Source organism: Hydra vulgaris, chromosome 15 (genome assembly GCF_038396675.1).
Source record: "Hydra vulgaris chromosome 15, alternate assembly HydraT2T_AEP".
In the NCBI taxonomy this organism is placed as follows: Eukaryota; Metazoa; Cnidaria; class Hydrozoa; order Anthoathecata; family Hydridae; genus Hydra; species Hydra vulgaris.
The window spans coordinates 28282501-28300362 of NC_088934.1; the positions used below are offsets into that span (position 1 = coordinate 28282501).

The following is a 17862-nucleotide window of genomic DNA, read 5'->3' on the forward strand; positions in this document are numbered from 1 at the left end:
CAAATTACCAGAAATTATTATGAAATTTATCGTAACTTTAATGATAAATTTCACAATATTTTCTGGTAATATTTTATGTCAAAGCAGGATTTGGAAAGTTGCATGCCTCAATGAGTAATCTTTGTGAATTATTAGTATTCATTGTTCAAGATTCCCAGAGCAATTCTTTAATATAGAAGTGATTGTTGAATAAATTAACAACTGTTATAAAAATAATACGACTTTGTATGTTTTTGACAATGTTGACAATGAAAGTGTTCGAAATTTGGGAATGTACATTTCAAAGAAACCAAATTCATTTACCTTGATAACCTCACAATGCAGAACATGGTCAAATAACGTAAATGAAATGTTCATTAAAGTTTTTTTTCTGAAGCTTTTGAATACCTAAAAAAAAGTATGTAAGAAAACACCAACAAAAATATAAAAACTTAACTAAAGAACTTAATTATCATCCGTTCGCTATTATTCAAGTAATAAAATATATGAAGATACATAAAATTTCGAAAGAAAAATATATAGATCAATACAAATCAAAACCCTAAACGATCGATACAAATCAAAACCCTACAAAGATTGATAAAATCAAAACCCTACAAAGATCGATAAAATCAAAACCCTTAAAAATATTACGCGATGATAACTTTTGAAGCGAAGAAGAATCCAAGTCTGCAATAAAAGCAATCAATTTAGTTTTATTAAAATAAGTAAAAACTAATATTACTTCATTAAAAATACTAAGTTGTTTATGACATTGCAATGGTCAATACATGAGTAAACAATATAATATAAATCTCAAAACAAATGACAATAAATGAAGAGTACCTAATAGACAAAGGCATCGCATTACTAATGTTATTCTTTACTAGATCGTTTGGATGGTGAAATATTTAATGCACTAACTGGCGCAGTTGTCGTTCAAATGTGTACCAAAACTCAAGTTCAAATGTGTACCTTGGTCTAATTGAAAATTATTTTAAAATAATTTTCGATTAGACCAAGGTATAAATAATTTGAGTCAAACGAAGTAAAAGATCACGTTGATAATGGAAACATTTTGTTTTTGATTTTCTTCACAAGTTTCATATTAACAAAAAGAGAACCTTGAAAGCCTTCCATCATATGACGTCTTCTATTAAAACTTTAGTTTATTTCAACAAAACAATCTATATTTTGAAAGCTGTTCAATGTTATAATGAAAAAACCTATGGAGAAAATAGTCAACTCACATTTAATTCAAAATATGATATCGTAGAATATTTGAACAAAATTAGAAAATATAACGAAGCTTTAGAAATTTATTATTCTGTTGATAAATTGAAACCGATATTTTAGGAATCAACCATGCATCTACTATGTCAATAAAACATAATATTACAGGATGTTAAAACAAAATGGGAAAATATAACGACGCTTTAGAATTTTATTATTCCGTTGATAAAATACAAACTAAAGTTTTAGGTATCAAAAATCCATCAACAATACAACAAAAAAATATTCTTACAATCTGTTAGTATGATATGCGAAAATATAACGAACATTAGATATTAATTATTCTGTTAATATAATACGAACTGATATTTTAGATATCAACCATCTACAATGAAAACAAAAAATAATATTACAAGTTATTTACAAGATATGGAAAAATATAACAAAGCTTTAGAAATCTATTTTGTTACTATAGTGCCAACTGAAATTTTAGGTGAAAACAATCCATCTACACAAGGGCCGATCCATAGGGAGGAAGGGGGCAATCGCTCCCCTTAGATATAATAAAATTATCATTTTTTGTATTTCTATAAATTTAACTCAGCATATTGTTTGAAAAAGAAGTTAATTTAAACAGGGTGTTTAAAAATGATGTGAAATTTTAATAAAATTAGAAAATGTGAACTTTCACAAATTCAAATCGCCTTCAACCCCTCCTCCTTTTCATCTTACACCTTGAATCCACCAAACCAAGAAAACCCTCAAAAATTGCCCCATCCCCTACCCCTTACTAGATAGTTTAGATCCGCCGCTGCATCTACAATGACAACAACAAAAAAATCGCAAGTTGTTTGCAAGATTTGGGGAATATAACGAAGCTTTAAAAATTTATTATTCTCTTGATAAAATAAAAAATAAAATTTTCGGTATCAACCATCCATCTGCAGTGAAAACAAAAAGTAATATCGCAGGATGTTTGCAAATTATGGGAAAATATAAAGAAAACTGAAAAAAATTACAATTTAATGATTTTTTTTAACTAAATAAAGAACTACATTAAAATGCTGCTAACTTTATCTGCTTATTTTAGTCATTTTTCTTTGCAAAAATGTGGATCAAGACATTTTTAAAACCCCCTTTTTTTTCGCAAGTTTGTAATCCCTAACAAACTTTTCTCAATAATAAATTTTGCTTGATTTTAAAATTTGAGAAAAACGATGCCGCGTTCGGTCATTCCTAGATTATGAAAAAAGTTTTAAAATAAAATATTATATTTTTGATTAAAATTTTTCCTGTAAATTGGTCAGTCATTTTTCCGTACGAAAAATGACTGACTTTTTTTTTAAAACTGTTTATAGTTAAACCATAGTCATAATAAGAGTGTGGCCAGTTAATTGGTTTTTTAAAGAGCTGGAATTTTGAAAAAATTAACGATCTTTTAAAAACCAGATAAGCAATATTGATAGAGTTACCACAAAAGCTTTGTCATTAAAAGATGTCAGAAAAAGTATAGAAATGCAAAGGAAATATTTTTTCAGGTAGATTCACAAAATACCAGTGACGTTTACTGATAGTGATAATAGCACTGAAGAATAAGAGCATTAAACTGCCCTCTGTTACCTCCATATGTGATTGCATAGAAATATCCAATTAAAGTTGCTTTGCAGGGACTGCTGGATTTGGATCTAATAAATAATGATGGCAAAAGTAAAGTTATCGGTCTGATGAAAATTAACAAGGAAAATCAAAGAACCGTGAAAAATCATTACGGTTCTTTGCTTTACAAGCTTTACAAATAGTTACTACAAGAGAGGAAATTTCACGAACAGAAAAACCAGACTCAAAGTTTGTAGGCATCTAATATCAAAATCTGGTAGTGAAATAGATATTAAGGAAAACACAATTGCATTTTTACGATACAATGAACATAAAGAACAGCATGTGAACTCAATTGCAGTTGGATATTAATGAACTGTTAAATGAATCTAATTGGATGTCAATGAACTGTAAATACTATATTCAAACATGGTGCACTTTCATTTTGGGGAATAAAATAGGAAGATTACTACAATTGTTATTTTGCTAATTCCATTGTAACAAACTGACTTCACGTCACCTTTTTTGTTCTTTAGATCAAAAAATTAGTGTTTTTAATGAGTTTAATGGGAAACTCAGTGTGGATCTACAAAGCTGTCATCAGCTCTCTATTGTACTTTTTATTTTTTTTACCCAATTGAAAAAAATCTTTCCTTATTAATTGATATAAGTGATTTAAGAATAGATTAGAAATATTAGGCAGAAATGTGTATTGCTGTATCTAGTGAAAACTATCAACTGAAAATGCTACTAGCATTCTTCATATTCTTGAAGAGTTTAAAGTTAAGCACCTGCGTGGTTTCTTGAAGAGTTTGTAGTTAAAGTTGCGCACTTGTGTGGTTTCTTGAAGAGTTTGTAGTTAAAGTTATGCACCTGTGTGGTTTCATATTATGTTAAATCTTCGTGTTCGAATTATTCAAATCTTTACAAATAGTTATTCAAAGAATACGGAGCTGCTACAGAATATATTTTCCTATTCATGCTATGTGATGAGCACAAACATAAAAGAAAGCTTGGTTAGCGCAGACTTTTTAAGTCTTAAGTTATACGTTTCCGAGTATTTATATTATTCTCTATTTTAAAGTAACTCATAACTTAATAGTGGTTGCTTGCAATCTTGTTGGAAATAAATTAGAGTTTAAAAATATATAAATGAATGCCAGTATTTAATAAAAAGTAAATGTAAGCATAAAATAACAATATACTAAGTATTATAAATTTTTTCTAGCCCCGGCTATCAAACCCTGCTAAATCTTATAAATTTGCCGGGGCCGAGGCAGAGTTTGCAAAAAGTCTCAATTTTAGCCAGGGCTGGGGCCCCAGTCACTTACTATTTGCAATAAGCTAAATCCATTTTGCTATACTTGTTCTTCTTCTTTGTTTGCCATATTTTTAATTTCTCTTAGTTTAGCCTAATGTCTAAAATGTTTGAAGTTTTACATTGTGACTTTTTAGAACTGATGCCGTCTTTACTTCCATAACTAAACGATTAAAGTAGCTCTAAAAAAAGTAGTTTTTTTTTTATATATAAAAGCCTTTTTTTCTTAAAGAATTCGGTTTTTTTACTTTAAAAAAGCACCTCTGTCCTATTTTGATCCAGGGCGCCAATGACCCTTAAAACGCCACCGTTTTTTAATATTTCTCACTTTTAAGTTAAGAATAGCCAAAAAATTTATCATCTTTATGAATCTATAAATTATGCGTAGATAATCAAAGAGGAAACACTGATAATTTCATATTTGCTTTACTTTTTTTTTTTAACTTGATGATTTATATATATATATATATATATATATATATATATATATATATATATATATATATATATATATATATATATATATATATATATATATATATTTGGGTTATTCTTAATTGGAGGAAAATAAAACATGCATAGAAGAATATCGAAATAGCATCTATATTGTTGTTTAAATGTATAAATTTACATCATAAGTGTATTCAAACTATCCAGTATAAATTGACATAACATATACTTTACTATATTATAGTATATATTCAAAAATATATATGTGTATACAGTAATTAAACATAAAAGGGTTATAAATATTAGAGTTATTCTTAAATATATAATTTAATATATATATATATATATATATATATATATATATATATATATATATATATATATATATATATATATATATATATATATATATATATATATATATATATATATATGAGCGCTTGCTAATAAAGCAAGCGCTCTAACCACCTGCGGCCATGGCGCATTGGTCAGAGCGCTTGCTTCATAAGCAGGAGATCCAGGTTCGAAACGAGCTCTAAACATATTTTAGCGTCACGGTAAGGAAGGAGGCGTGAACTTCCTGGTTAAATGCACCTCCGCGGTGTTCTGTGACAAGACCGTTAGGACTTCTTGGGGCACCTAAAATAAAAAAATTAAAAATTAAAAAAAAAAAATTCTAAAATAGGTCATGTCAAAAATTTGAAAAGAGCTTTATACGAAATTTTTTTTGAACATTGGGAAGATCCCCACAGAGGGCAAAAGGACCAATTTTTGTCTCGTTTTTAGAAATATATTACACCGCTTGTGGGACCCTTGAATCTCAACCAATTCAAAAAATAAACTATCCAATAACATGGTAATCAGTTCTACTACTTAAGTTTAAGGGACTCTTTTCTTTAATAAATATTCAAGGTATTTGTTTTTTTCAACAAAAAGCGGGTTTTTAGTGAGTTTTTTCAAAAAATCTTACGTTTTAATTTTTGTGTACAATTTTATATTTGAAAGCATAATTTTTTTTGCTGAACAAATTTTGTTTTGAATAAAGAATAAAAAAGCATTTAAATAAAATAAAAAATAAATTTTTCATTTTCAAAACTAAAATATAATCTGATATGATTATTTTATCTAACATACTTATATTGTCATCCCAAAATTTTAATAAAAGGACCATTTGACACTTCTGAAAAACTTGGTTCATGGATTCACCAAATGAAACAGTATAATAAGGTGTATTAGATAGGGAAGTGAGCAACTCATTTTAAAAAAAGAGAGCTAACCCTAATGTTGCAATATAACTGGCCTTGGTGGGTTCACATTAAAACAACTTAGCAATGACACTAGAAATCAAAACATTTTACTAAATAATTTACCAAAATCAGTTGAAGAATTCATTGAATATTTAGAATACACAATATTAAGGACCCAACGAACTTCAACTTCAAGTGTAGATGTATGTATTAGCATTGTATTGTTTTTTGGTGTTCTGTTTTATTTGAGCATTCTGACATATACTCATTAACTTAAACAGTGTTAGGAGCAGTTGGCATCAATCACTTGATATTGTTAGCAGAAGGAGATCTCTCTATGTGCATTTTACCTTTCATGTGTAAAGTTGAAGCAGCTTCTCTTATGATAGCAATATTAATGTCTTAAGCACAATAACTGCAAATCACAACAGTTTCTGTTTTTTTACGTAACTAATGCTTATATTTTTCTTCAACTTTTACTTGAAAAGTACATTTATTTTTTAAGCATTTTCTAATTATTTTATCTGAAAAAAAAGCGTAAATATTTTAGGAGCCAAAAAGAACTTAGAACCTCTAGTATTTCATACTTTTAAAAATTATTCAAAACTATGCAACAATGCAATAACTAAATACTAATTGAAAAAAATATGTATAAACTGTATATATATTTATGATTTATGGAAACCTCTACAATGATATCTTTCAAATAATATTTTTAAAACAACTTAACAATGCCTTTATGTGGATATGTAAGTTTTTTTAAGAATCTTTAAAGTACATATTTCAAAAACAATATAAGAATCAGATTTTTCACGAAAATTATACATTAGAACAATTATATTACTGTAATTTACTATAATTAGTATTGTAGTTGTTTTGTTGTTCTATTGTTTTTTTTTTACTTAAAAACAAACAGCAAATATAAAATATTATCTTATTTTCCAAAATAATTAAAAAATCCAGGACCACTTTCAAATTCCAGGACCGGTGGGAACCTTTTATAAATAAGTGAACGACTTTTTTTCGCAAAAAGAAATAAAAATCACTGTCTGTTAAACTTTTACTTAAAATTTTATAAATCATTGAAAATATGAAGAATGCTGGGTATTGTTGTAAAAGCATATTGTCATGATTTATAGTTGAATCACCAATTGGTGGACAAATATAAAACTTTCTTTTTGTCATATTCAATAAAATAATAACAGTTTAAACAATGACGGACAATATATAATCTGACAATACATAATCTAGGCGTTGATAAACTGCTGTCCATCATTGCTCCGATAAATTATCTTGAAAAACTTAATTCTTGCCAGCAACTTAAATTGAAAGAAAAAAACAATAAAATGAAGAATCTATATTTTACCATAATTAATTAAAAAAGAATCTTCTTGTGTACGTGTGTATAAATGATTTTTTAAAATTACTCTTAGAAGCCCAGTTAATTAATGGCACCGTATGGCAATAAAATTTTTTTTTTTAATTGCTGAGAAATTCAAAGATGATTTTCAGAAACAATATTTTCGTCAAACCTGTATTTAAAACAAGTATAACTAAAAAAATAATAATCTACAGTATTTGCAAAAAATTTAAAATTGTTAATCAGTATCGATAATTTAATATATTAGCAATTTTATATATCTGTTTTACAATGATTACGAACAGTAAATATAACTCAAGTTTTAAAAATTTATTTAAAAGACTTTTGAAAAAAGTTCTTTGTCATTTTCAACTTAATTTATTAAATATAAAGTTTATTTAAAATATTTTTGAAAAATGTTTTTTGTCATTTTCAACTTAATTTATTAAATTATATAAAGAGATTTAAATATAAAAAAACAACAACAGAAAAATCGAAGAGAATCAAGGTATGAAATATAAAAACGTAAAACAATTTAAATTTATTTTATTGTATATTAAAAGATGTCACACAATAATAAAAAAGCTGTTTTTTAAAAAATTGCGAAAATCTCAGATTATAAAATTTCAAATTTTACACCTCTATTAATTAAACGATCAATTAATCCAGTGCCTTTAAACGCTGATCCAGCAGTAAGCACACCACCTCTAAAGCACAATTTGATTAACATTAAATATTATTATTTTAAAACGACATCATATTACATCATTAATATATTATAACCAAGTAATTTCAAAATATCATATATCAATAACATTACATTTTAACTTTCATGTATATAAATATATTACTAAAAATAAAAAGCTATAACACCTGCATCAAAACCAAATTTAATACTAGGTCAAATTAAAACAACATTTTAACAATTAGACTATTACAATACAAAAATATTATTTAAATTATATAAATTCATAATTATAACCACAACACTAAATCACAAGCCGTCATCACACGATCTATAATACATATATACTATCATACCTGTTTCTTAGGTTATCATCTAAAATTGTTTTTGCGCATGCAACAACACATATTGATGTGAAAATATAACCAATTTCTATATAAAAAAAAAAGTTTCTGCAACAACACATATTGATGTGAAAATATAACCAAATTCTTTAAAAAAAAAAAATTCCTTAAATCTATAATTCATCATTATATTTTCAAATGTCTTAAAGCTTATTAAAAAGAAAAAAAGTATAAATTATATAAAACTACAATTGTGGTATTATAATTAAAAATAACATAAAAGCTAGAATACCTGGTCCAATTATTTGCATAGATAGTCCTTTATCTGGCTTTCCAGCAGCAGCACTACAGTTTCAAAATTGTCACTTTTAACAGGTTTATAAATTTCAGAAATTTTAGAAAAGTCATTTAGAAAAGTAATATAATTTTTTTAACTAAATGAAACATTTTTGTAAAAAATCCTTATCACGCATTTAAATTTTAATTTTGGTAACCTGGAACTTGGTTTTTCACTGTATCCTTTTCCATGAAACACCATTTTAAATCCTCCACGTGCTAACTAAATAATATTATATAGGACTATTGTTACAATTTATTTATATATATATATATATATATATATTATTTTATCTATTTTTACAAGTAACTTTTTATTGTTTACAATTTTTTATCATTTTATAAAAATGCTGCAACAAACTTTATTTATTAAAAAAAATTCACATAAGACAAAACTGCAAATATCAAATAATGAGTTGGAGAAAATTGATCAAATGAAAGTTTGAAAGCAAACAATGGTTAACAGAAGAACCTATTAAAAGCGTAAACACTTATAATAAACTTACTTAAATTATTGAAAGCAACTAAACTTATTAAACCTTTACATCTATCTCAAATGTCTGTTTGTCAAGAGATATTTGAGATACCAGAATTGAATTCCAGCTATTAAATGCATAATAAAATTGTGGATACAACGTGCAACATAATGTTCAGGGCTGTACTTAACATACAAAAAAAAAAAAAAGGGAGGGGGGGGGAGGGAGGTGTAATAGTCAAATTTATCAACAGAAAGTTTTGAGAAAATGATTTTAATCAGAAAAATTTTCAAAATCATTATTACATTCCTATTTTATTACCTGCTACTAGTTTAAAAGAACTATAATATATACTTTTTGAAAGATATTCTTTTAAAAAGATAAACTTTTTAATTCAAATGAAATTTACAGATTTTTAAAAGCATTTACAAACAACAACAAAATTAATGTCTAAAATGCAAAACTGCATAATCAGTTACGAATTTGTAGTAAAGCCAGTAAATTTTCTTTCATTTCGTTAATAAGACAATCTAACATGCAATTAAGTTGTTGGGTGTAGTATTTATAGATATTTCTAGAACGTAGCGAATCAGGATCACCATCATAGTATTTTGGAATTAAAGATTTTTGTATACTTTTAACGCATTTAATGCTTGCTACATAATTTAATTGTGGCATCATTTACACAATGCACAAATTCACCTTTTCTATTTATTCAAGAGATTGTATTGAAGACAATACATTTTACCATCTAAAGCGAATCAACTTTCTGCAACTCATCAGTAAGCATCTTTGTTTTTGTAATCCTTGAATAAGCATAAAGATTCATGATCTTTCTAAGTATTTCTACAGCATGATCCTTTGTTTTCTTATCAAATAAATCAGACTGACTAATTTCATAAAAACATTCAACAATAGATTCAATACTTGTCCTAATTGCATGAATGGAATCTGAACGTGCTGACTGTCTAGTTTTTGATAGATTGCAAAGTTTCAATTAACTTTCAATGCATTAGTTTAATAATATTATCAACACATTTTGTTTTAGCAAAATTTTAAATTAGAGAAAGTAAATGGCGTTTTCTCTCTGAGTTCAACTTAAATTCTTTATGTCTAATTTAAGTTTAAGGTTGCATTACGCTAGCGGATTATTTTTGTATCTAATATAAATTATAAATTATAGCAATCGCTGTTTATTACTTATTAGTAATAAACAAAAATTCATTTTTTAATTATTATTACTTATTTAGGTGCTTCAAGAAGACCTAAGGGTTTTGTCACAAAGCACCACAGAAGAAAAACATTTAACCAGGAAGTTTATGCTGTTTTCCTTACCAGTGTCATTTCTACAACCAGTATGTTTGATAAAATTTAAATGAAATCTAAATAATGATATAAATTTAAATAATTTAAAAAATTGAATGAATGATATCATGATTTATTTTTCAGTATCGTTAAACTAGCAATTAAATTTCCAAAATATTTGCCTTAAAAAAATGCATACCCTAAAAATTACATTTCAATTTTTTTTAAACATTTTCACTTCCAACAAGGCTGCAGGCAACTAATATTAGAGTTGGAAGTTACTGGAAGAGAAAAGATGTTTATAAAAAAAGTTTATAAAGAAAGGTAACAATTAAAAGACAACTTAAAAGGTTGCAAATTATATGATTCAGAAAAACAAGATGAAGGGAGCGAATTCCAATGAACTAATTTTCGAGGAAAAAACTATTTTTTGCAACACTTAGGAATAGTCACAGCAAAAGGATGAGACTTGATTGAATGATGAGTAACACGAGAATGAACTTTAGTAGATGGCACAAGAGACGCTAGCTCTTTAGAGCAGCGCCCATTAAAGAGAAGCAACAATACGACAATGTGACAATGGTTGAAGGTTGGCTGCAAGAGCAGGTCCAACTATGTTTACAAGGCATTTTTGTGTCTTGTCTAAAAGAGAAAGGGCATCATTCAAAGATCAGATTCAGATATGGCAACACTATTCCATACAAGGACGGATTTGAGATTCATAGAGACAAAGAATAGAACCCAGAGTACGAACGTGACAAGCATGATAAAGAGATGCAACCTTAGAAGATGCTAATTTTGCAATGGATTTGATATATGGTTGTGTAAAGAATAACCAAATTAAATATGTCGGCTCAAAAGAACTATAATTATACTAGTCTATAACAAAATAACAAAATACATAAAGTATAAATATAGTATAATACAAAACATATGTATACATAAATCACATTAACATAACATTCACCCTCCTCTTAAAAGTGTTCAGGAATATTTATAAGTTAAGTTTTTCTGGTGCTTTAGAAATTCGCAAAGATCTACGAGGAAGTGTTAATTTGTTCTATAGGATTCATTTTGTTTTCTAGTTTCTTTTCGAAGATTAAAGGAGTTTCATTGCTATCATTAGGGGTTGGGTGATAGTTATCGATGGTTGTTACTTCTAAATTGTTGTTTGATGTTTGTATTATAGGAGTTGCTCCGATGGGAGCCAGCTGTTTAGTAGAAACTGTAGTCTCATGACCACTAGGAAATCTCACATAAGCATAATGAGGATTTGCTTTAATGAGTTGAACCTCATTTACTGAATCTTCATACTTACATTGCATCGCATTTCTTTTTATAAGTACAGGTCCTGGACCTGTACTTATAAAAAGGACCCAGATGATGATCTTTGTTGAAAATTGAAAAGACGTTCATGTGGACTACAATTAGTAGAAGTACATATTAGGGATCTTGTAGCCTCAAGTGCATCAGGTAGAACTCTTTTCCATGATTATATAGGCAGATTTCGAGATTTAAGAGTGAGTAATATTGATTTCCAGATAATTCCAGATAAACACGTTGTAAACATAGTTGGACCTGCTCTTGCAGCCAACCTCCAATTATTATCACATCATCGTAATGTTGCTTCTCTTTCTCTTTTCTACAAATACTATAATGGGCACTGCTCTAAAGAACTCGCGTCTCTTGTGCCATCTACTATAATTCATTCTCGTGTTACTTGTCATTTAATTAAGTGTCATCCTTTTTCTGTGACTGTTCCTAAGTGCTCCAAAAACCCTTATTCGTCTAGTTTTTTTCCTCGAACATCAGCTCTTTGGAATTCGCTTCCTTCATCTTGCTTTCCTGACTCATATAGTTTGCAATCTTTTAAGTCGTCTGTCAATCATTATCTTAGTCTAAAATCTTCATCTTTTCTCTTTCAGTAACTTCCAACTTTAATTAGTGGCTGCTTGCAGCCTTGTTGGAAGCGAAGATGTTAAAAAAAAATTCCATTGAATCTATCAACTTGCCTATTTCCAGTCGGGTTGTAAGGGATTGCTTTGCTAGTTGCAATCCCTTTTGATAAGAACCAGTGCTTTAATTCAGAAGATATTAATGAGGATCCACGATCAGAATGAACATAACTAGGCATACCAAACATAGAAAAAAGATCAGCTAAACAGTTTATTATTGTATGAGTTGTCATATCTTTTACAGGATAAGCAAAGGGAAAATGTGAGTATTTGTCTACAATTGTTAGCATATATTGTTCAGGGGTAGAAGAAGGTAATGGACCTTTGAAGTCGATAGATTGCTTTAATTAGGTGCACATCATTTGGGCGATAGTACTTGGGTTTTATTTCTTTACATATTCTACAATCTCTACATGGTTGTTTTACAACTTCTACTGAATAAGGGAGGTTTCTTGATTTAATAAAATGATGGAGGTGAGTAACACCAGGATGGCTAAGAGCAGCATGCAAATCATATAATGATTCTGAACTTATTGCTGCACATCTAATACAAGTAAATGTATCTGGACCACTATTACATTGGCCAGGGCGATTCTCCAACACATTATTTTATCATTCTTTATTTTACTGCTTGATTTATAATCATACATAAATGCCACAGATCGTTTGTCAGTGATGAGAATAAAATGTCAACCCAAAAGAAAATGGCGCCAATGATTCATGACTTTGACTATCGCTTGAGCTTCTTTCTCAACTGATGAATAATATTGTTCATTCCCTTGAAGGGTTCGAGAATGGAAGGCAACAGGCCTTCCATCTTGGTTAAGTGTGGCGGATATGGCAAAATCAGAAGCATCAGTCTCTACAGTAAAAGGTATATTCTCATCAATGGTTTGCATGGAAGATTGAACAAGCTCATTTTTTAATGTTTCAAAAGCTGATATTTGCTGCAGATTGAGTGGGAATTGGGTAACAGAGTTCAAAGGTCTAATTTTATCTGAAAACTTTCTTATCCATTTTGCATAGTATGAGAACATTCCAATAATATGGTTTTAAGGATCCATAAGATATACGGTAACCTAAAAAATCTAAGGTCTCAGTTGAAAATACACATTTTTCTTCATTAAATGTAATCCCAGCATCAATGGCAGCTAATCTGAATTTAAGTAGATTTTCATCATGTTCTTTCTGACTATTACCACATATCGTAATGTTATTAATGAAAGGAAAGCACCCAGTTTGTTTATATGTTCTAACAAAGTTATCTATTTTGCATTGAAAACATGCAGATCCATTGGTAACTCCAAAAGGCATTCTAGTATATTGCCACAACTTATTGTCAGCTTCAAAAGCAGTATATGGTCAATCTTTTTTTGATAAAGGTATTTGGTAGTATGCTGAGCGAAGGTCGAGAGTACTATAAATTTTGTATTTGGAAATTATGCTTACAATCATTTCAATCTTAGGTAGAGGATATGCGTCCAATTGGGTATACTTATTAATAGTTTCAGAATAATCAACAACCATACAACATTTAGTCTTTTCATTTACTACTAAGACCTGGGCACGCCAAGGTGATTCCTGCTTGGACCAGGCGATGGATATCAGATTTAATAAATTCTTTATCTCTCTGAGAATAATTTGTAGATCTAGTGGCAATTGGTTGACAATCTTTTGTGAGATTAGCAAACAATTTAGGAGGTTCAGTTTTCATTGCTGTTAAAGCTGCAAATGTTATGGGTGGTCTTTTCCCACCATTCTTAATGGTAATACTCTCATGCAACTCTTGAAAATCTGTGCCAAGAATAATATCTATACATCTATCTAGCTATCTAGCACATGCAACTTGACTTTGTTATTTGTCAGAAACACTAGATGATCTGCAAAGTTTTTCAAAATGATCAATTTTTTTACATCTGTAACAGATAGCTTCACGAGCAGGACATTTAGTACGTGGATGTCTTATATTTCCACAAAACCAGCACAGTTGTTTTGATTTTACTATAGCAGCTAAGTGATTATCAGTCATGGATTGATTTTGCAAAGATTTGATTTCCTGAACAGAGGCAGAGATAGGTATAGTTGGTTGTGAGTATAAGTTTGAATTTTGTTGGGCGATGTCTAAAGATCTAGCTTGGTCAAAGGCTGATGAAAGGTCTAATGTTTTGTTTTATAGTAAGCGTTGGTGTATAACATTGGAGAGTAAGCCATTTATAAACGAATCGCAAATCATTTCAGATTTATACTGCTTAGCACATACAGCAGTGAACTTACAGTCCTTAGACAAACCTTTAAGTTCATTTAGGAATTGATTTATTGATTCACTTGGTTTTTGCTTCCGTGTTGATAAAATGTATCTGACAAATATTTTTGGTTTTATGTAGATAGACTTGAGAATACTTGTAGCTTGTTCAAAATCATCACACTCTGATATGAATTCATAGACATTAGGTTCAATATGGTTTATTAGAATATTAAGCTTAATGGAGTTATCATCAACTGTACTTACAAAATTGTAAAATGTTCTTAACCAATGGCTGTATGTTTTTTCTGCATCTGTTGAGTTCGGATCTATACCAAGTATATCAGGTTTCATGAATTGCTCCATCTTTCTTTTATTTCATAATAATATTAGCCCTTTTGATTGTAAAGAATAACCAAATTATGTTGGCTCAAAAGAGCTATAATTATACTAGTCTATAACAAAATACATAAAGTATATATATATAGTATAATACAAAACATATATGTATACATAAATCATATTAACATAACAGTTTCCAAAAAAGATTTAATCCTAGAAGACGAAGTAAGAGTTAATCCTAAAAGACGAAGGGTAGATGAGTCATCAAGTACATTACCATTCATAAGGAAGATCTAGATTGTTGCTATAATGATTAGCTGAAAAAATTGAATTTTATCTGAATGTTTACCAGCCACTGAGAGCTGTAGCAGAAGTGAGATCTTTTTTCGAGCTCAAATGCCTCCTCCAAGCAATCAGAGAGTGTTGGCTACTTATCATGACAAGAATAAATGGTAGTATTGTCAGTGAACAATCCCACCTTAGATGTAAGAATTTTTGCGAGATGATGATTTATAGAAAAATATATTTTTGTATAGTATTATGCACATATTAATGCAAGAGATAACAATAGGATGACAAGTTTATTTCATTTGGTTCGTCAAGGGCATAAAAGTGCTATTAAATTTTTAGTAACTCATGGTGCTGATTTAAATTTAGGGTTCAAATATGAGTTTATACAAACACATAAAGTCATTTGTCATTATTTCAAATATGAAACTCTAATATGAGTCTAGCCGCTCATAAAACGTGATGCCATGCAAATACATAAAGTCATTATTACAAATACGAAATGCTAATTGCTCTTAAGTGGCTTGAAGAAGTTATTTTAAACGGCTTGCACTGACAGGAGCAAAATTATTATTTTGATTGTGATGTAAAGAATAATGATAAATCAATAATACAAATATCGATAAAGCCGCACTGCTTAACTTATTGACGGTCTCTTATGGAAATGCTCATCCTGATAAAAAGAAAGCTAATATTCAGAAAGTAGTCCATAGTTTATGGAATTCATTAAAGGAGAAGAAACTCAAGCATAAAGATCATCAATCAAGATTAATGTATATAATCAATTCATTCAATGAAAAGGCTATGAAGTTCAAGAGCAAGCAATTTTTTATTTTAGGCCAATACTCCAAAACAGTCAGCCCTCGCGTATATTTTTCTTGAATTTGACAAGAATTTCTCACAGTTTGTAGAGCCCACCAATGAGTGATCTATCATTGATAATCAACAATAGTCCATTAACTTCCAATTTGTTGACCACGAAAAATAAATAAAAAAAAAGAACAGTGGCTCAAGATCATATCAATTCTTAAAGTCTTCAGTCCAGCATGAAAATGCTGGACTGTTTTAGACTGCACAGTTTTAAAACTAATCTTCATTTGCAATTTAAATTAAAAAACAGCAAAACGAAAATTTTCCGATGTAGAGGTTTTCAACTGATTAATGTTCTTTTTATTTTCAGCTGATTTATGTTAATGTTTTTGACAGATTTATTTTTAAACTGATTTCAGCAATTTTTATATTCAACCAATTTTCATATTCAACCAATTTTCATATTAAACCAATTTTTATATTCAACCATTTTAAGATTTTGAGACATTTTAATTTTCAACCCACTAGTCAACCTACTAGTCTAAAATTTTTTCTTTGATTTTTTAAGATTATTGTTAATGTTTTTTTTTTATTAAAAAAACATTAACAATAAATTAATAATAGACAACTCTGACGTCTTGCTGAAATAGCTTGCTGAAGGGGGCTTCAGTACATACATCGAATATCTTACGCAAAAGCGCTAGCCAAATGGAGAAAACTGATATATATATATATATATATTTAGTGCAGCGAGTTGTACATATATCAACTAATATAGCCATAAGTGCAGTGGAGTATACATGGCTTGAAATAATGAAGCTTTTTGTTCACAAAAATTTGTCTGATAAATACTCAAGTTTGGCAGTCCGATAAAACCTAACGAAGTGCGATAGAACGCCATTACTGACCTCGCATAAAATATTTTATTTTTACAACTTGACCTCCCATTTGTTTTGAAAACTCTAGGTGTTTCAAAATTGTGCTGAAAATAAAAATAAAATTATAAGATAACTTATCTGAAAAAAGAAAATCTTAAAGAAAAAGAAAAAATCTTAGCTCAAAAAACTACAACTTGAAAATATATTTATATTACGTTTTTTTTAAAAATCACTATACTATGGGAAATGCTTTGTATATTATTATAAATTTAAAAGGGGTTTTAAAACCTGAAGCATTCGTTTGAAATTTATAAAAACCATGGACAAAAAATAAAAAAAATACTAAAATATAATTTTTAATTATAACTAATGATAATAACTAATTGGGTAAAAGATTACTACATCTGTCCAACAACATCTGTGGAGTAGTCTAATACCATCTGTACACTTTTGTCCAAGATTATCTGCATTTTTTTTTACTCTAACATCTGCCCAATATCATCTGAATATTCAACAACGAAGGAAGATGTAACTACATCTGGTAATTTTTCTCCAAGTTCAATAACATCTGGAAGAATTTTCTCTAGATGTAGTTACATTTGAAAAAACTCCTATATGTAACAACATCTGGTTAAAAAAATGCATTAACAGTTAATTTTTTTTTTCTGGATGTAGTTACTTCTAAAAAAATTCCTATATGTAACTTCATCTGGTTAAAATAATGCATTATTAGTAAATATTTTTAAAAATCCACAAATGTAGTTGAACAGATGTTATTACACTTTGATAATTTCAAAGATGTAACTATATCTGTAGAATCTACAGATGCAGTTGCACTGATGTTATTAAACTTTGATGATTTAAAAGATGTAACTACATCTGTAGAATTTCCAGATGTAGTTGCACAGATGTTGTCATACATAAATAATTTAAAAGATGTAACTACATCTGTAATACTCATTTAACTTTTGCACAGATGTTGTTAGACATCAATGAAATTTCAGATGTTGTTAGACAG

The 17862-nt window shown here is 28.5% G+C and overlaps 1 protein-coding gene and 1 long non-coding RNA gene across 2 annotated transcripts in view; one reads left to right on the forward strand and one right to left on the reverse strand.

Annotated features, from left to right (window-relative positions):
* The window catches only part of LOC136091453 (uncharacterized), a 7063-nt gene extending 5202 nt beyond the window's left edge, over positions 1-1861 (forward strand). Inside the window, exon 2 of the long non-coding RNA XR_010643990.1 lies at positions 1-1861. This exon is cut by the window's left edge and continues 155 nt beyond it. This is a non-coding gene — a long non-coding RNA (uncharacterized LOC136091453).
* A 5467-nt stretch (positions 1862-7328) lies between these two features.
* LOC100204636 (saccharopine dehydrogenase-like oxidoreductase) overlaps positions 7329-17862 on the reverse strand; it is a 32872-nt gene continuing 22338 nt past the window's right edge. Inside the window, exons 9-12 of the mRNA XM_065819987.1 lie at positions 8707-8771; positions 8505-8557; positions 8225-8300; positions 7329-7890 (exon numbers count right to left, since the gene is read on the reverse strand). Of these exons, the coding sequence (XP_065676059.1) occupies positions 7800-7890; positions 8225-8300; positions 8505-8557; positions 8707-8771 (285 nt within the window). The 3' untranslated portion in view covers positions 7329-7799. The remainder of the gene's footprint in view (positions 7891-8224; positions 8301-8504; positions 8558-8706; positions 8772-17862) is intronic.